The 19,575-nt window shown below is 47.6% G+C and overlaps 3 protein-coding genes across 3 annotated transcripts; 2 read left to right on the forward strand and 1 right to left on the reverse strand.

Moving 5' to 3' along the window:
- Positions 1 to 251: 251 nt before the first annotated feature.
- LOC101753518 lies at positions 252 to 3,245 on the reverse strand. The gene is made up of 9 exons (XM_022825881.1): positions 3,187 to 3,245; positions 2,903 to 2,984; positions 2,690 to 2,829; positions 1,976 to 2,153; positions 1,579 to 1,789; positions 661 to 765; positions 524 to 540; positions 364 to 426; positions 252 to 263 (listed from the first exon to the last, which is right to left on the reverse strand). Exons 1-9 carry the CDS (start codon positions 3,243 to 3,245, stop codon positions 252 to 254), a joined length of 867 nt encoding a protein of 288 aa, XP_022681616.1.
- A 3,231-nt stretch (positions 3,246 to 6,476) lies between these two features.
- LOC101765260 (mitochondrial inner membrane protease subunit 2) lies at positions 6,477 to 8,524 on the forward strand. The gene is made up of 3 exons (XM_004964395.3): positions 6,477 to 6,829; positions 6,904 to 7,069; positions 8,108 to 8,524. The coding sequence occupies exons 1-3, from the start codon at positions 6,618 to 6,620 to the stop codon at positions 8,213 to 8,215; spliced, it is 486 nt and encodes a 161-aa protein (XP_004964452.1). The 5' UTR covers positions 6,477 to 6,617; the 3' UTR covers positions 8,216 to 8,524.
- A 5,415-nt stretch (positions 8,525 to 13,939) lies between these two features.
- LOC101765667 (probable leucine-rich repeat receptor-like protein kinase At5g63930) lies at positions 13,940 to 18,336 on the forward strand. The gene is made up of 4 exons (XM_004964396.3): positions 13,940 to 14,483; positions 16,199 to 16,459; positions 16,555 to 17,427; positions 17,530 to 18,336. The coding sequence occupies exons 1-4, from the start codon at positions 14,054 to 14,056 to the stop codon at positions 17,994 to 17,996; spliced, it is 2,031 nt and encodes a 676-aa protein (XP_004964453.1). The 5' UTR covers positions 13,940 to 14,053; the 3' UTR covers positions 17,997 to 18,336.
- Positions 18,337 to 19,575: the final 1,239 nt, after the last annotated feature.

A 19,575-nucleotide genomic window follows, 5' to 3' on the forward strand; every position in this document is an offset into this window, starting at 1 on the left:
GAGCAAAAATGAAAGCACAACTGCAATTCCGGAACCAACATGCACACATGTTTTATAGGAAAAATTCTGGGGATCTCCAGGAGGCCAATTGTCCGGGAAACAAACAAAGAAACTAAAACAGCTCGAATGGATGCCAGACCAGGATGTGTTGCAACTGTATACTGAAATGAACGAGTACTCCTACTTACATAAGAGAAACATGTCCGGATATAACAAGGCTTGTCATGCTGCCAACAGGACATTCTTCCTTCTCATGTTTCTCCCTAAAACATTCAATTGGGCAGAATAATAGAATTGCAGATGTTGACAGTGTAATGCCACTTCCGTGTGGTACCTAGTCTTTCACTTCAGCTGCTCGGCTACCGTATTTCTATCTCTATCGAAGTAACTGTAGATTCTCTCCAGAACACTTGGATCATCGAGATCCTACACAAAGCACAGAGTGATCATCAAGTAGAAGACATGGCCATACTGTTATATACTGAGCAAGATTTCCATACCTCGTAGATGCGCCTTAGCCTACCCCTCCAGGGCTTCCTCCTGTACAAGGCAGAACACATCTAGTTAGCAAAAGGAAACAAGAATTTAAATGCACGTAATTAACAAAAACAGAAAAGTGAATCATCATACATCCTTGGAGCCGCTTAACTCGATCATCACCTCCGAATGGCAAATATTCATCCAAGTGACCACCAGTGTATGCACCAGTATCAGTGGGGTGCTGCATACCGGGACTTCCATTGTTTCTACAGCCATAGCAGTGACCTTCAAAAAGAAAGGATGCATTTGATCATTTGATGAATGTTGATTAAATTAATGCAAAACCACTAACCGTGCAAGACAAGATGCTAATAACTGCCAAGTAATAGAAGGTGAAAAAAATTGTCTAGCTATATGCAATCCATGCACGGGCCATGAATGAGTTCGAGATATTACATAAGCGTAAACTGCAAGGGTCATGTATGACATGAACTACTGAAGCATAACTAATGGGAAAATAAACTGCATATCAGGGTAATAGGAATTGTAGATCATATCCTACATTCAGCAAGAAATTTACGACCATATCTAACACAGTTAGGGCCAAATCAAGGCAAGGAAAATGTATATTTCAACGAGTACACATTCCTACACATGAAGAAAATGTTGCACAAGCGTATTGTAAAATGCAAGGGTCATGATTCATAAATGACAAGAGGTACCCAAATATAATATAATATAATATAATATAATATAATATAATATAATATAATATAATGGGCACAAACTGAAATGTCGCAATGTTAGTGCACTAAAGAGTTGTGAGATCATATCCTGCATTGCAGTATTTTTTTAAAAAAAAGTCTAACATTAACAGAGAAGAATTAGCACAATCCAGAATATATATATTTAACATCCTCATGTATGTTTGATTGTCATATACATCATTCACATGGTCTCTTGATTTGAGTTGCAAAAGTGTGCAGCCATGCAATAGATATAGCTAAGCGCTAAGCAGAAGGCCATAATTCAGTTCTACATATGCACAATATACATGAGTTTGTCAAGGCTGTAATTTGAGATAAGGGAACAAGTTACCGTTGTCGTCGGAATTAATTGTGCAGCAACAGTTGACCTCCCAAGCATCTTCTTCTCGCATATGTGACACTTCAGCAAAGAATAGGTTGCTAGAGCCAAGGGTGCCATTAGCTCCTTTTGTCTTTGTTGTAAAATTGAAATGATAGAACCACCTATCATTCTCATAAATCCCTTTGTGCCTCACAAGACTTTCAAGCTCATGTGCATGAACCTAAAAGAAAAAAAAAGATCAGCAAGTGATGTTGCATCAATGAGAGAGGGAGAGAGGGGAGGAGGGAGGGAGGGAGCATACGCCAAAAAGATTATGGTCATCATTATACTGTTCCACTAAAGCATTAGGGGGTGGGGAGGCGAGAGGCGAGGGAGGGAGAGACTGAGAGAAAGAGGGAGAGCAAACTCCGAAAAGATTGTTGTCATCATTATACTGGTCCAATATAGCTTGAACCAAATGACGCTGCTCCTCGTTAGGATTCGTTTTGCTTCGCGAATTGGTTCTCTTTGGTGTACCATCAGGATAATAATTATGCTCATGTATCAGCTTATCCACAATAGAATAATTATCTTTCTCCTCGAACCTAATTCAAGTGAAACCATCCAAATTATTAGTACTTTCGTTTTTCACTGTAGGGATGGGAAATATATTTAAGCAATGGGTATTGTGTAAACCGTTTCAAGAGGGAGAATTTGTGTATAAGGATATTAAGCAGTGATGAAACAAAAAACCAAGTTGTGCCTATAGCATAGCTCATGGAGCAAGTAAAAAAAGTACCTTTGGAACATATAAACAAGAGAACTGAACATGTGCTGTTTCCATGACTACCAAGGTAACGAGAGAACAAAATATTTTCTTTTACTAACTAAATATTGTTCAGAACATGACTTCATGTTATTATGCTAACTTCATGCTATTCAGAACAGGACTGCAAAGATAAATGTAGCCTGGCACATTCAATTTTTATGCTCTTTCTATACCCTAGAATTAAGGACATTAATAGTTCTATATGTGATTAATGCACTAAAAAAGAGACTGCAAAATCAATGTACATGAGCCAAGGAGAATGGAAGTAAAATGTAGTGGAGAAATGAGTGACCGAAGCTAAAGAAATTTTACTCTGACGGATGCTGCAGTTTGGCAAGATGATGATTGATAGCACAGTCAACTTGATCTAAACTCTGGAATGGTCCACCCAGATCAGGGTACATGCGGAAATATCCTGAGCGGTCGGTTCTAATGAAATACACCTGATACCACTTCGGTGTCCGTCAGTACAAAATTTCATCGTTGTCAGTGGTAGATTCTTCTGATGATGTATAGTCAAGCAACACCCCCTGAGGACGAAGCATCTGGCTCCTGCAGAGTTAGTGCAGATGCAGACTCAGCAACACCTGCCACAAGCTTCTCAGACCTGAAGGTGAAAATCATCGATGAGTACAGAGGCCTTGTGTGATGCATATTATTCCAGAATGATCATTGAGCAATGTCCAGTGGTATTGTCCAGCAAGTAAACATAATTCAAAAAATGTATAAACAAATAAAGCCACACCCATTTTCCAACAAAGGAGCTTGACAAAGAAAGGCTAGGTTGAATCGGGAGACGGGAGACTTACAAATCCTTGGTATGATCGAGCTCCTCCATGCTCGACTGGTCAAATCTTGCACTGGTCATTGGTCAGAGCAACGATGTGGCCGAGCGAGCCCCCGGGCGAGGACGTCGACGAGGTTGAAGCCGACGGGTACTCCTTGGTCCGATCGTCGCCGGCCTCGAAGTGCGTGTTGCAGTTCTGCTCGGGGACCTGCCTGCTTCCGCCACGTTCTGCCGCTGGAAATTGAACAAAACGAAGCGGCCCAAGAAAAGCGACACCCCCGGCGCCGGCGCGGACCGGAACGACGACACGCGCACCCTGGTGGGCGATGGACGGCGGGGACAGCACTGGGTATCTCGCAGCCAGTTGCCGGATCGGAAAACCAGGCGTGATAGGCGCTGCTCTGAATCTCTCGATCGAGTTCGAAGCAAAAGGGCCCGAAACAAAGGGCTTCGCGTCGACTTGTCGACGGATTGGAGTCCGCGAGAGTTATGTGATAGATGATCGGAGTCCGCGAGTTGTCGAAAAAGAAAGTAGGGGGCCGGGCCGGGGCCTCTTCATGGCCGGGCCGGGCGGGGGCTTCCGCTGGCGGCGGAACGATCCATGGTAGTAGCGTCGAGCGGTTTCTTTCATGTTTGCCATCATCATCAACATAGGGTACACTAGGGCTCACAGCCACCATTGGTGATCGACCACCATCATCATCGGCGCACACTGCACCCAAATCATCAACCACTATGAAACTTCCGACGAAACAGCTTCCTCTGGGCGGCTTCGTCGACGGGCTCAGCGGTGTCTTCAGGTACCAACGTTCCATCGGCCTACGGCGATCCATCTATCTCGCCCCAGATCGCGGCGGCCGTCCGACGGAACCCTCCGATTCTCCGACGCCCGCCAAAGACCCACGCTGGGTTTTGCTGGACTGCGGCGAATGCCGCCGGAGCGATTCCCTGGCTGCGGCGGACGGCAAGACCGTGGCCGAGTGCCGCACCTCCACGGGCCGGAGCCTGTGCGTCTCGTCCGCCGGCCTCTCGGCGCCGCCGGCGAGCTCCTTCCTCTACTACAACTGCACCGGCACCGCGCCCGACGGCAAGAACGGCGACGCCCCTAAAATCATCGCCGCCCACGGCGACTCCATCCTCCTGCGGATGATGCGCCCGCGCGAAGCTCCGTCGTTCTTCATGCCTACGTTTGACCACTTCGTGTACAGGGCCGGCGCCGCCGCCGCCGCCCGGCCGCCGTCGCTGTCTCTACTCCCGCCGAGGAACATTCCCACGAGGCATGAGGAAGCGCATGAGGAAGGCGGAGCCCTCAGAGACCCTTACAACCGCGTGCTGCTCCCCGAGGACACCGGCGTCCTGCGACGAGGCGGCGACGAGCTCCTGGTGATGCAGATCGAGCTGATGCCCGAGTACAGCGAGCGGCATGGCACAGCCGACCTCTGCGTGCTCCAGCTCGGGAGTAGCGTGTGGGAGCAGAAGCGCTCGGTGCCCATCGTTCATGAAGAAGGCGACGAGCTGCCAGGGCCTTTGTCGGCGCCCGACATGGCCATCCCCGTCGGTGACCGGTTCCTGTGCTGGGTCTGCTACGAAGGCTTCATCCTGTGCGATATGGCGGAAGAGGCGAGCCCCAAGCTCCGGTACATACGGTTGCCGTCGTCGCCCTATGATCCAGACTACTACACCGATGACCTCCTTCCCCTGCCCAATCCCCAGAGCATGGGAGCGGCCGGCGATGGCGCGGTGAGGTTCGTCGCCATCGAACCCCGCTGCTGCTGCGGTGGCCTAGGCAGGAGCACGTGCCCGCGCTCCCGCTTCGCCTTCACGGTGACCACATGGACCATGACGCTGACGATGGACAAGCCAGTGACATGGGTGAAGGACGGTGTGATGGACTGCGAGGAGCTCTGGGCGCTCCCAGGCTACGAGGGCATCCCGCGTGTGCATCTACAGGAACCCTTGGTGAGCTTGGATAATCCAGATGTTGTCTTCTTCAAGGTCATCTGCAACGCAGACCGGAAGGCATGGATGATCCAGGTCGATATGAGGAGGAAGGCGCTACTGGCAGCCGTTCAGTGCAGCACGAAAAGAAACAAACATTTAGCGGCAAGACTTCAGTGATAACGGGCATCAAAACGAAACTCGATATACTTGTTTTTTTATTCCTTTAAGACTTCAGCTTGTTTTATGCACTGGTTGCTTTTTTTTTTTGTCAGGAAGAGATTGTTTTAGTTTATTGATTACCCAATAAGAACATGATGGTTACAACCGTTTTCAAGAAACCACGTCGATCCAAGACGATCTGGTGCTGTACTGCTGTCCTCAGACAGTTTGCAGGTGATCTTGAGTCTTGACGGCATTGCTGCTGCTCCACACAACGACGCGGGTGAACTGAACTCAGGGATCTCAGTGGCGTCCTCGGCGCCGCGACAGGTCCAGCCCTGACCCTGCAGGCACGACGACGTCCTCCAGTTGGTGAAGGCCAGTATAGGTCCAGCGGCGGCGTGATGACGATGACTCTCTCACAGCATGGCGGTGTCTCCGGCCGGCTGGGCTCGATCGGCGTTCCCTCATCACGAACGGCACCCACGGCAGCAGAGAGCAGACACATGCTATGCGAAAGCATGCCAATTGTAAGAGGCGAAGAGCAGACACAACACAATAATACTCTTCTCTTACGAAACTAGCACATTATACATATCTTCATCCACTCTACAACCATGAACCATGGCAGTGATAGAGCAGTTAACTGTTTTTCCTAATTCTTATCTGAATGTTCCCGAGCAATTCGTATAGAAATCAGTATCGCATCTAGAAATTGTAAAGTTTTCCTTCCAGCTTTAGTGCCAGAAAGGGTCAAATCATTCATAGTTTGCTGGATTCGATCTGGAGGAGTAGTAGAAGTTGATCCAAATGTTTTTTTTTCCGGAAATCAAAAGGAACTGGCAAAGAGGAACATTTACCGGCAAGACTTAAGTGATAACGGGTATCAATCCATGCATGGCATCAAAAGGAAACCCGTGCATTCATATGGAAGCAAAGGCATGGCACCCGCCTGCCGGCAGGGTCGATCGCACCATCATCCTCGTTGGTTCGTCACGCGGCGTTTGTCTCCTCGGCAGTTTGCAGGTGATCTTGATGGCATTGCTAGCTGCTCCGCACGACCACACCACGACGCGGGCAAACCGAACCCCCCGTGAAGGAAGAGGATCCGGCCCAGGAGGAAAGGTGCAGCCCACGAGATGATGCACCGCGTGAATTGGGCCTCAATCCATGCCGATTCCATAACCGATGCGCCGTCGTCGAAAACGCAAGGGGGCAAAAAAAAAAAAAAAAGACGGCTTTTCTCTCGGACCAGCACGCCCTCTACTACGCCGACGCCGCGCCCCGACGGGACGGAACCATCGGCGGAGGAGGCGGCGCTGTCCTCCCGCGGGTTGAATTTTCTCTCCGCACATGGCGAGGGCCGCCGTTTGGCCGTTCGTGAAGGCCTGCGTCACTGGCAGCTTGCTTGGCCGGACCTTCGCCGACTGGTGCGCCTCCGTCATCGCCGTCGACGGCCGCTCCATGTACCCCACCTTGGACGCACAGCAGGGCGAACGCGCGCTGGTGGAGAAGCGATGCCTCTACCGCTACGACCTCTCCCGCGGCGATGTCGTCGTCTTCCGGTAAGCCCGCCGCCCGCCGCACCGGAGTTCTTGGGTGTTTCTTTGGTTCCTGATGTTGCTGCTGCTCGTCCCAGGTCGCCGAGGAACCACCGCGAAATGGTGGTGAAGAGGTTGATTGCGCTGCCAGGGGATTGGATCCAGGTCCCGGAGAAGCAAGAGATCCGGCAGATCCCGCAGGGGCACTGCTGGGTGGAAGGGGACAATGCCGGCCTCAGCTTGGACTCGAGAACCTACGGCCCTGTAAGTTATTATTCCCACACTGCTTTGCTTGCTCACATGAATTTCAAACCATACTTCGTGTTAGTCTTGCAGGAACCAAATGTTTTTTTCTAGCTAGGAAAAATCGCGCAGATTGGTGGTGTCATTGCAAAAGGAGGGTTGTCGTGGTTAATTCGTACCTCTTGTTGACGTTGATTTCAGTGCATCTTCAGGAAATTGTTGAGTCGTAGCTTAGGGGTTGTGAAAACAAGTTGGTGTACTGGTATTGACTTGTGCTAGATATCAGTTTTACATCCATGGCTCTTTTCCTGATGAAGACATTATCATTTGCTTGGTTGGTTAACAAATTTGCAGTCTTGGCAGTAAACATCAACTAGGCAGTTCTGTCCTTTATTCCCAGTGATTTTCTTAATCTTGAATGCACATCATGATCTTGAATTAGTATCTTGATCAATGGATGCATTATTGCAAATCTGAGTGCATCAACACAGTGCTGTTTCTTTATGGATCTTTGTATCCTTACTTTATTTTTGTACTGTTGGTTATAATAACGATGTTGCATTGCCTCCTTGGAACAAATGCGAAGAGTAGTTGGGGAACTCATAGCTCAGTAATATGTGAGCCAATTCTGGTGCTTTAGTGGCATGTTCATCAGATGGATACCAGCATTGATGAACTATAGCCTATTCGCTGTTCCAAATTGATTGAAAATTCAGGATACCAAATTCTTCTTAAGTCTGTTAGGTCACTAAGAACTTGCTTGAAGCCTTGAATATTTCATATCCTGTTCATTTTCATTGATCGTATTTTTCCTCATGCTTTATTATGATTTGATATCTTACAAGCTTTAAATAGAATAAGAGGACAAGTAAAAAGAGTATACCAGTGCCTCTGACTTTCTTTTTCTGTTTTAGCTATTTTAATATCTATCCTTTAAAGCGACTGGAACAAATTGTGTCCAGGCACACTCATTATGTTATTTGTTTGCACATTGTAGCAAATTGAGCTTAGGCATTTGTGGTCTTGCTACTGGATGTCCTAAACATTTTATGCATGCAGGTTCCTCTGGGTCTGATGCAAGGCAGAGTCACGCATGTAGTCTGGCCACCCAACAGGATTGGTCGAGTTGACAGAAAAATACCAGAAGGAAGGATTATGCCACTATAACCTTTTTGTTGCTCTTGTTAGGTTGGTTATCCTGCATTGTTTTTTCCATTTTTGGGCAGGGCAACCACTATGAATAGGATTGACTGAAGCCTCAATGTGTACTCCACTATACTGTCAAAGGCAGTGAATTGGAGGATGTGATACATTTGGTGACAGTGAGAACATTATCTCTGATTTCATATCAACCTTCCTGTCAGTTCTAGGCTTGTAGCCTTGTAGGAAATGTGTACTGAGGAGCTTTACTTTTTTATGTGATTCAACACTGAAATCTTAGAATACCAATAAGAGGAAAAGTATTTACGTCTGGTCTGTGCTATGATTTCCTGAAATCACCTGTCAGATATAAGATGTGTGCAGAAGTACTCGTGAGAATTCTGAAGAAGACATTTGTGCTGGTTTCAGCTTAATCTATTCTGTGAGAACTGAGAGATGAATCAAAACATTAAGATAAAAAATGTTGCTAAAGTTAATCTGACCGACTGAAATAGTGATGCCAAATTCGTTGGAATTAGATGGCTTCGCATGTAACTTGTATTTATTCATCATTTCAACTATCACGGAAGTTTTGATATGGTTTTGCGGTGGTTTCATGTTTCATCAGCTACATGAGAGTGTTATAAGTATCATATACTGAGACATCAGGTGTGATTTTTCCAAATTACCCTTCATCAAAATACCATCAACATACATCTTTTGCTCCATTAGGCTAGCTGCTCCATCACTCACGTTGCACCTTATAGCAAAAACACGCATGGTGACAATTCGATCGGGACAAGGTTGGCTGCGGAGATGCACCAATACTGCGATGGCTTTGTTTTTTTTCCCAGAACGTTCATTGTGCATATTTTCTCTTAGATAGGGAGGTAACTTTGTAATAACCACATAAATGAATCGATCCCTCTCTGGCAGTTAATAATATAGGTTTGGGTTTATGAGAAAAAGAGCTGCATTGAGGAACTTGGAGGACATAGGCAAGCCATCATTACTTTTGTTGGTTTTCATTGCGTATTTGGAATGTAAAAACGCACTTTTGTTCCTTTGTCTAGTGCTTTCTGGTTACAACTTAACGGGGAGAATCAGTCTTGATTTCCTTTACAAATGGGTGCAATTTGTTTTAAAGAAATTTGTGTATTTGCCATCCAAAACAATAGCTTATATTTGTTGCTAAGAAGCCACGACAAGTGCACAAATTCTCTCAATTTTTAAGATTTAGGCTGTGTTTGGCATGATTTCAGCTCCACAATTTTCTGCTCCAACTCCAAACTCTGGAATGGACCTATCTAAATAGGGTGTTTGGCTAAGAGGGTGTCCCCAGCTCAAAAAAAGAGTTTTCATGATGAATTGCCATTTTTACCCCCAACTTATGACTCACCTGTCATCCTCTCGTCCCTTACATGTTTCTTGTTCAGGATGATATATAGTTAGTCACACGTTGTTAATTTGCTTATGTGTTAGTTTAGACACACAGAGTTCTTCTCTCAACGACTTCAACGACTACTTGGCGGAGATCGGCGTGCGACACGAGCTCACATCACCGTACACGCCGCAGCAAAATGGTGTCGTCCAGCGCCGCAACTAGTCGGTGGTGGGCACGGCGAGGAGCATGATGAAGGCTAAAGGATTGCCAGGTATGTTTTGGGGGGAGGCAGTCACTACAGCTGTCTACCTACTCAATCGGTCGTCCTCCAAGAGCATCGGCGGCAAGACGCTGTATGAGCTCTGGCATGGGAGCCCGCCGGCCATGCACCACCTCCGCACGTTTGGGTGCATGGCGCATGTGAAGACCACCTTACCAAGCATCAAGAAGCTCGACGACAGGAGCCGGCCGATGATCTTCATCGGCTACGAACTGGATTCAAAGGCATACCGCATCTATGACCCGTCCACCAGGCGCGTCCACATCAGCCGTGACGTGATCTTCGACGAGCAAGCTCAGTGGCAGTGGGGCACCGACCAGGTGGGAACGATGACGGTGACTTCGTCATCGAGTACACGACCGTGCACAGCCGAGCATCGTTATCCACGAGGACGTCATGGAGCAGGCTGCATCGGCATCACCACCAAGCCCACTCAGCCCCACACCAACCTCGTCACCTGTGTCTGGCTCGTTCCCGATCGAGCTGGCAACACCGCCTCCTGGAGCAGAGGCGGACCTCGATGCCGACCACGACGATGCCCCCCTCCGGTTTCGCTGCATCGACAACGTGCTTGGCCCGGCCACGCCGCCGGGACTTGCCACACGGGAACTGAAGGAGGACCTGCTGATGTTGAGCACTGAGGAGCCGGCAAACCTGGCAGAGGCGCAGCAGGAGCACTGCTGGCGGGAAGCGATGTCCGAGGAGCTAAAGTCCATTGAATCCAATAGGACTTGGCAGCTCGTTGATCCTCCACCTCGGCAACGCCCAATCGGGCTCAAGTGGGTGTACAAGACCAAGAGGGATGCCGCCGGCAACATCACCAAGCACAAGACACGACTCGTGGCGAAAGGCTACGTGCAACGGCAGGGCATCGACTTCGACGACGCATTCGCTCCAGTGGCGAGGCTTGAGTCCGTGCGCCTGCTGCTAGTTCATGCGGCGGGCGAAGGTTGGGACGTTCACCACATGGATGTCAAGTTTGCTTTTCTCAATGGCGAGCTGCAGGAAGAAGTGTACGTTGTCCAGCCACCTGGGTTCGAGATCGATGGGCAACGACACAAGGTCATGCGTCTGATCAAGGCCCTCTACGGACTCCGGCAAGCACCGGGCGCCTGGTACGCCAAGCTGGACACGTCGCTTGTGGCACTTGGCTTCCAGAGGAGCACCTCCAAGCATGCTGTGTACCTGCGTGGAGCTGGAGACCATCGCCTGGTGGTGGGAGTTTATGTTGACGACCTCATCATCACCGGCGGCGACCGCAAGGAGCTCGAGCAATTCAAGCTGGAGATGAAGGCCATGTTCCAGATGAATGATCTCAATTTGTTGCACTACTACCTCGGCATGGAGGTGTCCCAGACCGAGAACGGCATCACCATCAGCCAGGGTGCCTACGCCATGAAGATCTTGGAGGCTGCTGGCATGGCAAGGTGCAATCCCAGCCAGATTCCCATGGAACCTCGCCTCAAGTTGAGCAAAACAAGTTCTGCACTAGCTGTTGACGCCACCGAATTCAGGAGGATCATAGGGTCACTCAGATACTTGGTAAATTCACGGCCGGACTTGGCTTTTTCTGTAGGCTACGAGAGCAGGTTTATGTCTGCTCCCACAGCAGAGCATCAGGCGGCCATGAAGAGAGTGCTGCGCTATGTCGCAGGCACTATAAACTACGGGTGCTGCTACAAGAGGAGGACCGGAGACGTAGAGCTCGTGGGGTACAACGACAGTGATCTTGCGAGCGACATCGACACGCGCAAGAGCACTACAGGAGTCTTCTTCTTCCTCGGCGACAACGTCATCACCTGGCAGTCCCAAAAATAGAAGGTAGTAGCTCTGTCCTCATGTGAGGCAGAATACATTGCAGCAGCAACTGCTACCTGCCAGGGAGTTTGGTTGGCGCGACTTCTTGCTGAGCTCAGAGGAGAAGAAGCCGACGCCATCACACTGAACATCGACAACCAATCCACAATCACGCTCAGTAAGAATCCTATCTTTCACGATCGCAGTAAGCATATCGATACTCGCTATCACTACATCAGAGAGTGCATTGAGGAGGGCAAGGTGAAGGTCAAGTACATTGGCACAAATGAGCAGCTTGCGGACATTCTGACGAAGCCACTTGGGTGCGTGAAGTTCACGGAGCTGCGGTCCAGGATTGGCGTCGTCAACATCAAGTAAAGTACAAGGTTTGGGGGGAGTTTTGTTAGCCAAATCTTGTACAGGTCTTAGTTTAGTTTAGTTTCTGAACCCGTTTTGTATCAGCACGTGCATGAGCTCACGATTTGTGTGATGGCCTTGCATGTTAGTTCATGTCGTGGCGAGAATAGCTCGCAGCAGACCGAGTCTTTGGGCTACGGGATATGCTTTCTCGTGTCGTGCGGCGTGGGGATGGACGCGGCATTGTCGCGGCGAGAGAAGCGCTCGTGCGCTTGTTTTCAGTTGTAATCAGCAAATAAAAGGGAGAATACAAAACAGAAAAGCTGCAGCTTCATCGCAGCACAAATCCTCTTGCGCCCGTCAGTGTTCACGAGTGTTCTTGAGCTCGCCCGCTCATCGCCTGGCGCTCCCTGACAGATCATCAATACCCTAAAGAGTATATACTAGGCCCATGGTGGATCCGAGTTCGGGTTGTCCGCGGGGGGCACGCATGTGTTGACAATGTATGGGCCGAGCCAAAAGTCTACTCGGCCTCAGGCCCGCGCAGCCCAGCAAGCAAGCGGCCCACCTATCACTCGCACAGGCCGCACTCACTCGGTCAGTGTGGGACTGTGGGCCGTATGGCGTAACAGGCACAACAAACACCTCTGACCCCTCAAAAAGAAAAAAACCTCTGACCGACTAACCGGAGGGCAGCAGCAGCAGGTCGTTTACTTTTTTATTACATGAGGTTTGGACCGAACTTTAGTTACTTTTTTTTAATTCGCAATCTATAATGTGAATTCTATATTTCCGATCATTCCTCTAAAAAAAATAAGACTTTTGGGGAATTTTGAGACCTGCCGTCAGCTCTTACTATTTTTGGCCAAATTTCACTAAAGGAGTTTGAGATTTAATTTGCAAAAAAGTGCCTTGATGAGATGTGTCAGAAAAAAATTCATGATTCATCCTTATAAATTATATCGGACATAAAATGAGTCGTAGAAATTTCATTTTCACAGAATAACGTGTTTTAGTAGAATAGTTCCTTTTAGACAATAGAGGGGAGGAACTCAGTCTATGCATTCTTTGAATATAAAAAGGTCTAAAATTGGTTGACGCATACAGAAAATTCTACTCAAAGAGCACATAAAAAATTATCTATTGGACTCAAATAAACCTTTCTGTAGGACTAAGACAGAGACATGTGGTGAATTAGACTTCTAAAATCCTAAGGCTCAACCACATATAAAAAGATTGTATTTTTTTTCAAAATTATCCTTACATTTTCTTGGGATAGTTTTTACTACAATCTTAATGATTCTTTTTCCAAAAGTGGTTTGTGATAGTTTTTCCGTTTGAAAAACTAGCTTCCAAAAGTGCTAAATGGATGCATTTTAGAAAGTGGCATTTAAAAGCACCCATGAGCCCTTCGAACAATTAAAATGAGAATGGCAACTAACCCATTTCCCACGAGTTAGCCAACATTTTCTTTGAAGTTACTAGCCAACATTTTCTTTGAAGGGGGTGTTTGGATACGAGGTGCTAAACTTTAATAGTGTCACATCGAATGTTCGGATCCTAATTAGAAAAATTAAACATAAGCTAATTATAAAATTAATTGCAGAACCCTGTGCTAATTCGCGAGACGAATCTATTAAGCCTAATTAATTCACCATTAGCAAATGGTTACTGTAGCACCACATTATCAAATCATGGACTGATTAGGCTTAATAGATTCGTCTCGCGAATTACACTCCAACTGTGCAATTAGTTTTGTAATCAGTCTATATTTAATACTTCTAATTAGCATCCAAACATCCGATGTGACAGGTGTTAAACTTTAATAGGGTGGAGCCAAACAGGCCCGAAGTTACTAGCCAACATTTTTTGTTGGCGCTTGCTGCTACTTGCTACTGCCCTTTCTCCGCTCGATGGCCCAGGAATCTGGGTTCCACAGTCCCGACTCTACAACACCCCACACCTCCGACTTCTCAGCTCCCTCGCTCCCCCACTTCACCCTCGCCTCGCTCCACGCTTCGCCGCTGCAAAGCTTCCTCCCCTTCCAATGGCGGCCTCGCTCTTCCGCTTCACCATCCCTCTCCTGCTCCTCTCCGTCCTCGCCGCCTCGGCGCGCAACGAAGAGGACGCCCGCGCGCTCGCGGCGCTCAGGCGGGCACTCGACCCGGCCGGCCGGGTCCTCGGCTCCTGGAACCCCTCCGGCGACCCCTGCGGCGGCTCCTTCGTCGGCGTCACCTGCGATACCGCCGGCCGCGTCACGGCCGTCTCGCTGCAGGGCCGCGGGCTCTCCGGCAGCCTCCCGCCTGCGGTCGCCGGGCTCCGGCGGCTGCAGGGGCTGTACCTGCACTACAACGGCATCAAGGGGCCCATACCGCGGGAGATTGGGAAGCTGTCCGAGCTCACGGACCTGTACCTCGACGTGAACCATCTCACCGGGCCCGTGCCCGTGGAGATTGCCTCCATGGCCAATCTCCAAGGTGGGGTTTTCTGTTCCCATTCTTCTTTCCTTGGTTTCCTCTTTCCTGGGTGACAAGTTCAAGAAAGGACAGCTTCATTTTTTTTGGGGATTCAGTTCTACATCTTGAGCTTGGTTTAGTTATTTGTTGGGTGAATGGGGGTTTCGCGTGATATTTGGAGCTCGTTCGTATTTTGGATTTGAACATTGGGGAGGAAAATGTTCTCTTCCATTTGAGCTTCAGAAAGGGGATGCATGACCTTTTGCATAGTTTCAGAAACCCTTTTGGGGGCTTTTGTGCTTGATTTCTTGCTTTTCTTTGAGGATTTTCGAACCAAACTTCACCTTTAAACACAAGTTGGGGTGAAGCTCCAATTTCAACGGTTCAAGAACCAATGCACTAACCAGGACCGTTGTTTCCTCGTTTTGGTTCAATGGCGAAAAGGATCCTCTTTCGTCGGATTGTAGCGGGATTTTGGCATAGGATGGGGACATCTTTGCTAGTGTCTTTGGGTTGGTTTGGAGCATTTACTCGTCTGCTACTGTGGAATTTGAGCTTTTTGTGAGCGGAAAGCGCGAAGAACAGTAGGTCCATCAATGCAAAAATCCCAGGTTACTGCACTGGGTTGGTACTAGGTAGACGTCGGCCACAATTAGTGCTGCAACGGTTAATTTTTGAAATGGGCTATTGTTTACTGCTAGACCAACTACTCTCTGCATTTGCGTTTCTATTCCGGGTATTCCGTTGGAACAGAGTGCTATATAGTCATGTTTGTTTATCTTATTTGATTTGTCTCTGTCTTGCACGTGCATATGTTGAGAGGAGCTTCTTGGAGTTGCAACATTAGCACTTGTGTTTTTCTACAGGGCCTGTTTGGCTCCACCCTATTAAAGTTTAACACCCGTCACATCGGATGTTTGGATGCTAATTAGAAGTATTAAATATAGACTAATTACAAAACTAATTGTACAGTTGGAGTGTAATTGGCGAGACGAATCTATTAAGCCTAATTAGTCCATGATTTGACAATGTGGTGCTACAGTAACCATTTGCTAATTGTGGATTAATTAGGCTTAATAGATTCGTCTCGCGAATTAGCACAGGGTTCTGCAATTAATTTTATAATTAGCTCATGTTTAATTCTTCTAATTAGCATCCGAACATCCGATGTGACACTGTTAAAGTTTAGCACCTCGTATCCAAACACCCCCTCAATGCGAGTCTTTCTGCTTGTGAAGGATTTATTTGGGGCAACTTCAGATTGGATCTTTCGCTGTGATACAAAACATTGGCCAGCGAGACAGAAGGAATTTCTTTGATTTGACTTGATTTTCAGCTATCTGTATGCAATCTTTGGGCTCTTTCTGAAATCTGAACTACTCACATACATGTGGATACAAGTTAAATGATTAGTGCTTCCCCACCTATGTCGATATGTCGTCCTTCTGTTCATGTTTTGGTGGTTTGCAGAATTTGTTGTGTCTGTATTCAAGTGGCCAACAGTCAAACATTAGTTGCTGCCACAGGGTTTATTTATTAACTTGCACATGCATTTCTTACTCCCAAGAGCCTATACCCTATAGTACAAGTTCACATCATAGCTGCATACCACCCCAGGTTATAGTCTATCATGAGAGTTTATACAAGCAGATGATTTTTGGCATTTGGGCATCGAAATGCTGATTTGCAATATGAAGAAATAGATTAACTTACATTATTGTCTTATCCTTTTGCAGTGTTGCAGCTGGGTTACAATCAGTTGACAGGCAGCATACCTCCCCAGTTGGGCAACCTGAATAAGCTAACTGTGCTCGCAATGCAGTCCAATCAGCTTACAGGAGCCATTCCGGCAACCCTTGGTGAGCTAACGCAGCTGAGACGGCTTGATTTGAGCTTCAACAGCCTGTTTGGCTCAATCCCATCGAAGATTGCTGAGGTTCCATTGCTTGAGGTCTTTGATATTCGCAATAACACCCTTTCTGGGAGTGTCCCTGTTGGTAATAAGCTCCTCTTGCTAAGACTTTAATCTTTCCAAGCCGGTAATTATGAGTCTTCATCATATTAACTGCTACAATTTTGTATTGGATGCTAGGATTGAGAAGAATGAATGGTGGTTTCCAGTATATGAATAACAAAGGGCTCTGTGGAGTTGGCTTCAGTTTGCTAGAGCTTTGCCCTTCTTCAGAGGATGGCCTGAAACCCAGCAAGCCTGAGCCTTTTGGACCAGATGGTACTGTCAAGACACGGGAAGTGCCTCAATCTGTGAATCCAGAAAACTGCTCAGGCTCCCGCTGCTCAAAGTCTGCAAATGGATCCGAAGGAGTTCTTATTGTTGCTGTTGTTGCAGTGGTGATTGGTGCTGCATTTTGCGGGTTATTTGCGTTCTCTTGGTATCGTCGGCAGAAACAAAAGATTGGGAGCTCACTGGAGGTTTCTGATAGCAGGCTTAGCACTGACCATTTCCAGCAGAAGGAAGCCTGCAGAAGGAGTGCCTCTCCTTTGATTAGCGTTGAGTACTCAAACAGTTGGGACCCATTGTCAGGTGGGGGTGTCGGATCATCCGGTGAAGTTGGTGATAGCTTTAGATTCAACCTAGAGGAGGTGGAATGTGCGACACAATACTTCTCTGATGTGAACTTGCTAGGCAAGAGTGGCTTTGCTGCGACATACAAAGGGATCCTTCGGGATGGATCAGTTGTTGCTGTTAAAAGCCTCAACAAGACAAGTTGCAAGCAAGAGGAGTCAGATTTCTTGCGTGGTCTGAAGATGCTCAGTCTTCTTCGACACGATAATCTTGTTAGCCTGAGAGGGTTCTGCTGCTCCAGGGGCAGAGGGGAATGCTTCCTTGTCTACGACTTCATGGTTAATGGGTGCTTGTCACAGTATCTGGATGTTAAGGATGGCTCCAGTGCTAGTGTTCTTGATTGGCCTACAAGAGTTTCCATCGTTAGAGGCATTGCGAAAGGTATTTACCATGCTATCATCTTTTCCTACTCTCTATGCCAGCTAAGATTGATATATCATTTTTTCAGATTTCTAACTCCTTTATCCGGTTGCACACTTGCAGGAATTGAGTACCTTCACAGCAAGAAGAGTAGCAAGCCACCAGTAGTCCACCAGAACATATCGGCCGAGAAGATCCTTCTCGATCACCACTTTGCCCCACGGTTGTCAGTCCCAGGACTACACAAGCTCCTCGCAGATGATGTAGTCTTCTCAACCCTAAAGGCCAGTGCTGCAATGGGGTACCTCGCTCCTGAGTACGCCACCACAGGCCGATTCACTGACAAGAGCGATGTTTTTGCATTCGGGATCGTGGTTCTCCAAGTGATCACAGGGAAGAGGGATGTCTCTCAGCTGAAGGTTGGCGCTGCAGCGGTCAGCGATCTCGATGGCCTGGTTGATGGAAACCTCAACGGTGTCTTCTCGAGGACTGAGGCCGCGAGGCTCGCCGCAGTTGCTGCGTACTGCACTAGCGAGGTGCCGAACCAGCGGCCGACCATGGAGGCTGTGGTTCAGCAGCTCAGCCACTGAGTGATGAGTTGCTGCTGAGGTTCTGAACCCAGCTAGTCTGAGTCTGAGATCAGAGATGTATTTTGGGAGCATCAAGAGATGTTCAGCCATGTAAGGCCTTTTGGGATGGTAGTAGCAAACTGATGTGATGACAGGGTAATATCCAGTTGCCACTGACATGGTATTTGATTAGTGTAGTCTATCGTCTACTGATCTCAGCATTTCATGGCCTGAGTAGCTTGTAGCCTTGTGCTAGATTGCTAATGTGTATTAGGATCTGAATGCCGTGAATGTAGTAGATTCAGAGCATTTCTAATGTGACTTTGGTCAGCTTTGCATTGGCTCTCCTTGCATTGACCGATGCCTGTGGTTTCCATTTAGTTTCTGTTACAAGTTCCCGAGAAGCATCCCTAACTGAACGCAATTTGAATGAAAACGAGTGGGTGTCTTGACCTAGGCATGTAATTTCTTGATCACAAACACACACCTGCAATTGTTTAGTACTACTAAACTAAGATGTCAACACTGATGCTCCCTCTGCTTAAAATATTAGTGGGTGAAAAACTGCTGCTACTTAGTGGTAATAGAGAACAGCATTGCTGATCTTGCAGAAATGTACAGCAGACCAAATAATAAAAATCACCTTCGAATTTGAATCTCTGCAACCAAAAAAGGACACGTCTAACAGTCGGGTTGCTCTGCGTTTCTGTACACGATGCACGGGAATGTCAAGTGCGTGAGCGTGCTGTCCTTTCTGCTCCCTCCATGCTGAGCCCTTACCGTTGGCCCTGGACACTGTTTCGTCCTGTGTCTCACACTCACAGTTTCAGGCTTTCAGTACTCTCTCCTACTCATTTAAGTTTTCTTCGGTGATTGAATGCAACTTTTGCATTAAAAAAATTGCTACAGTGACAAGAACTTTGCCAATTTGACAAAGCACCAAGGGCATGTCCATGGTTGGAATTGGATACCTGATACCTCCTTCCCTTCCAGAAACAACATCAGTACACACATGTACAGTTTGACCCTCTTGCCAACACTGCCAAAAGTGAAGAAAGTTGCTGAAAACGCAAACCTCCAAGTACACAAAACTTTAACTTCCTGTGCAGATCACTCCATAAACAGTGAGGAAACACACATTTGCAGCCTGCAGGCTGCATTATCCTACTGAAAGAAAAACAAAAGGGAAAAGGACTCGAAAAAGAAAAGAAAAGCAAATCCCATGCTATCACAATCTGTCACCACCGCACACTCCATCCCAGTTCTTGTTCCATGAGCACACGAGCAAAAGCCGGGGCCGCATCAGAATCTGTCCGTCCATCGGGAAACGCGGCGGTAGGGTTTTGTTTACGCCGGCCAAGAACAAAAGCAGCAACCACGCAGTAAAAAAGAATCACGAAGCAGCCCTGCATTTAATCACGGCGCCATTATGCCACGATCTTGTCTGGCCGGCTGTCAGCACGAGACAAACCGGCCTAGTATTAGTATTACCGCATTGTTACTACTGTCATTACCGGAACTAATCGGAGTTGTAAATCTTCCCTTTTTTTTTTGGAGGCCCTTGAAATGAGATCAGTCGCGCGCGTGCTTGCTTTCTCCT

The sequence above is a fragment of the Setaria italica genome, chromosome IV (assembly GCF_000263155.2).
Source record: "Setaria italica strain Yugu1 chromosome IV, Setaria_italica_v2.0, whole genome shotgun sequence".
Lineage (NCBI taxonomy): Eukaryota > Viridiplantae > Streptophyta > Magnoliopsida > Poales > Poaceae > Setaria > Setaria italica.

Bases quoted from the DNA above. Each gene is read 5' to 3' on its own strand.
- LOC101753518 (XM_022825881.1), bottom strand. From the start codon at position 3,245: ATGACCAGTGCAAGATTTGACCAGTCGAGCATGGAGGAGCTCGATCAT. The intron at 2,985-3,186 runs GTAAGTCTCCCG...TTTCACCTTCAG, and splicing joins CTCGATCATACCAAGGATTT to GTCTGAGAAGCTTGTGGCAG. The intron at 766-1,578 runs GTAACTTGTTCC...TTCTTTTTGAAG, and splicing joins AATTAATTCCGACGACAACG to GTCACTGCTATGGCTGTAGA.
- LOC101765667 (XM_004964396.3), top strand. From the start codon at position 14,054: ATGGCGGCCTCGCTCTTCCGCTTCACCATCCCTCTCCTGCTCCTCTCC. The intron at 14,484-16,198 runs GTGGGGTTTTCT...ATCCTTTTGCAG, and splicing joins CTCCATGGCCAATCTCCAAG to TGTTGCAGCTGGGTTACAAT. The intron at 17,428-17,529 runs GTATTTACCATG...GCACACTTGCAG, and splicing joins CGTTAGAGGCATTGCGAAAG to GAATTGAGTACCTTCACAGC.
- LOC101765260 (XM_004964395.3), top strand. From the start codon at position 6,618: ATGGCGAGGGCCGCCGTTTGGCCGTTCGTGAAGGCCTGCGTCACTGGC. The intron at 6,830-6,903 runs GTAAGCCCGCCG...TGCTCGTCCCAG, and splicing joins GGCGATGTCGTCGTCTTCCG to GTCGCCGAGGAACCACCGCG. The intron at 7,070-8,107 runs GTAAGTTATTAT...TTATGCATGCAG, and splicing joins ACTCGAGAACCTACGGCCCT to GTTCCTCTGGGTCTGATGCA.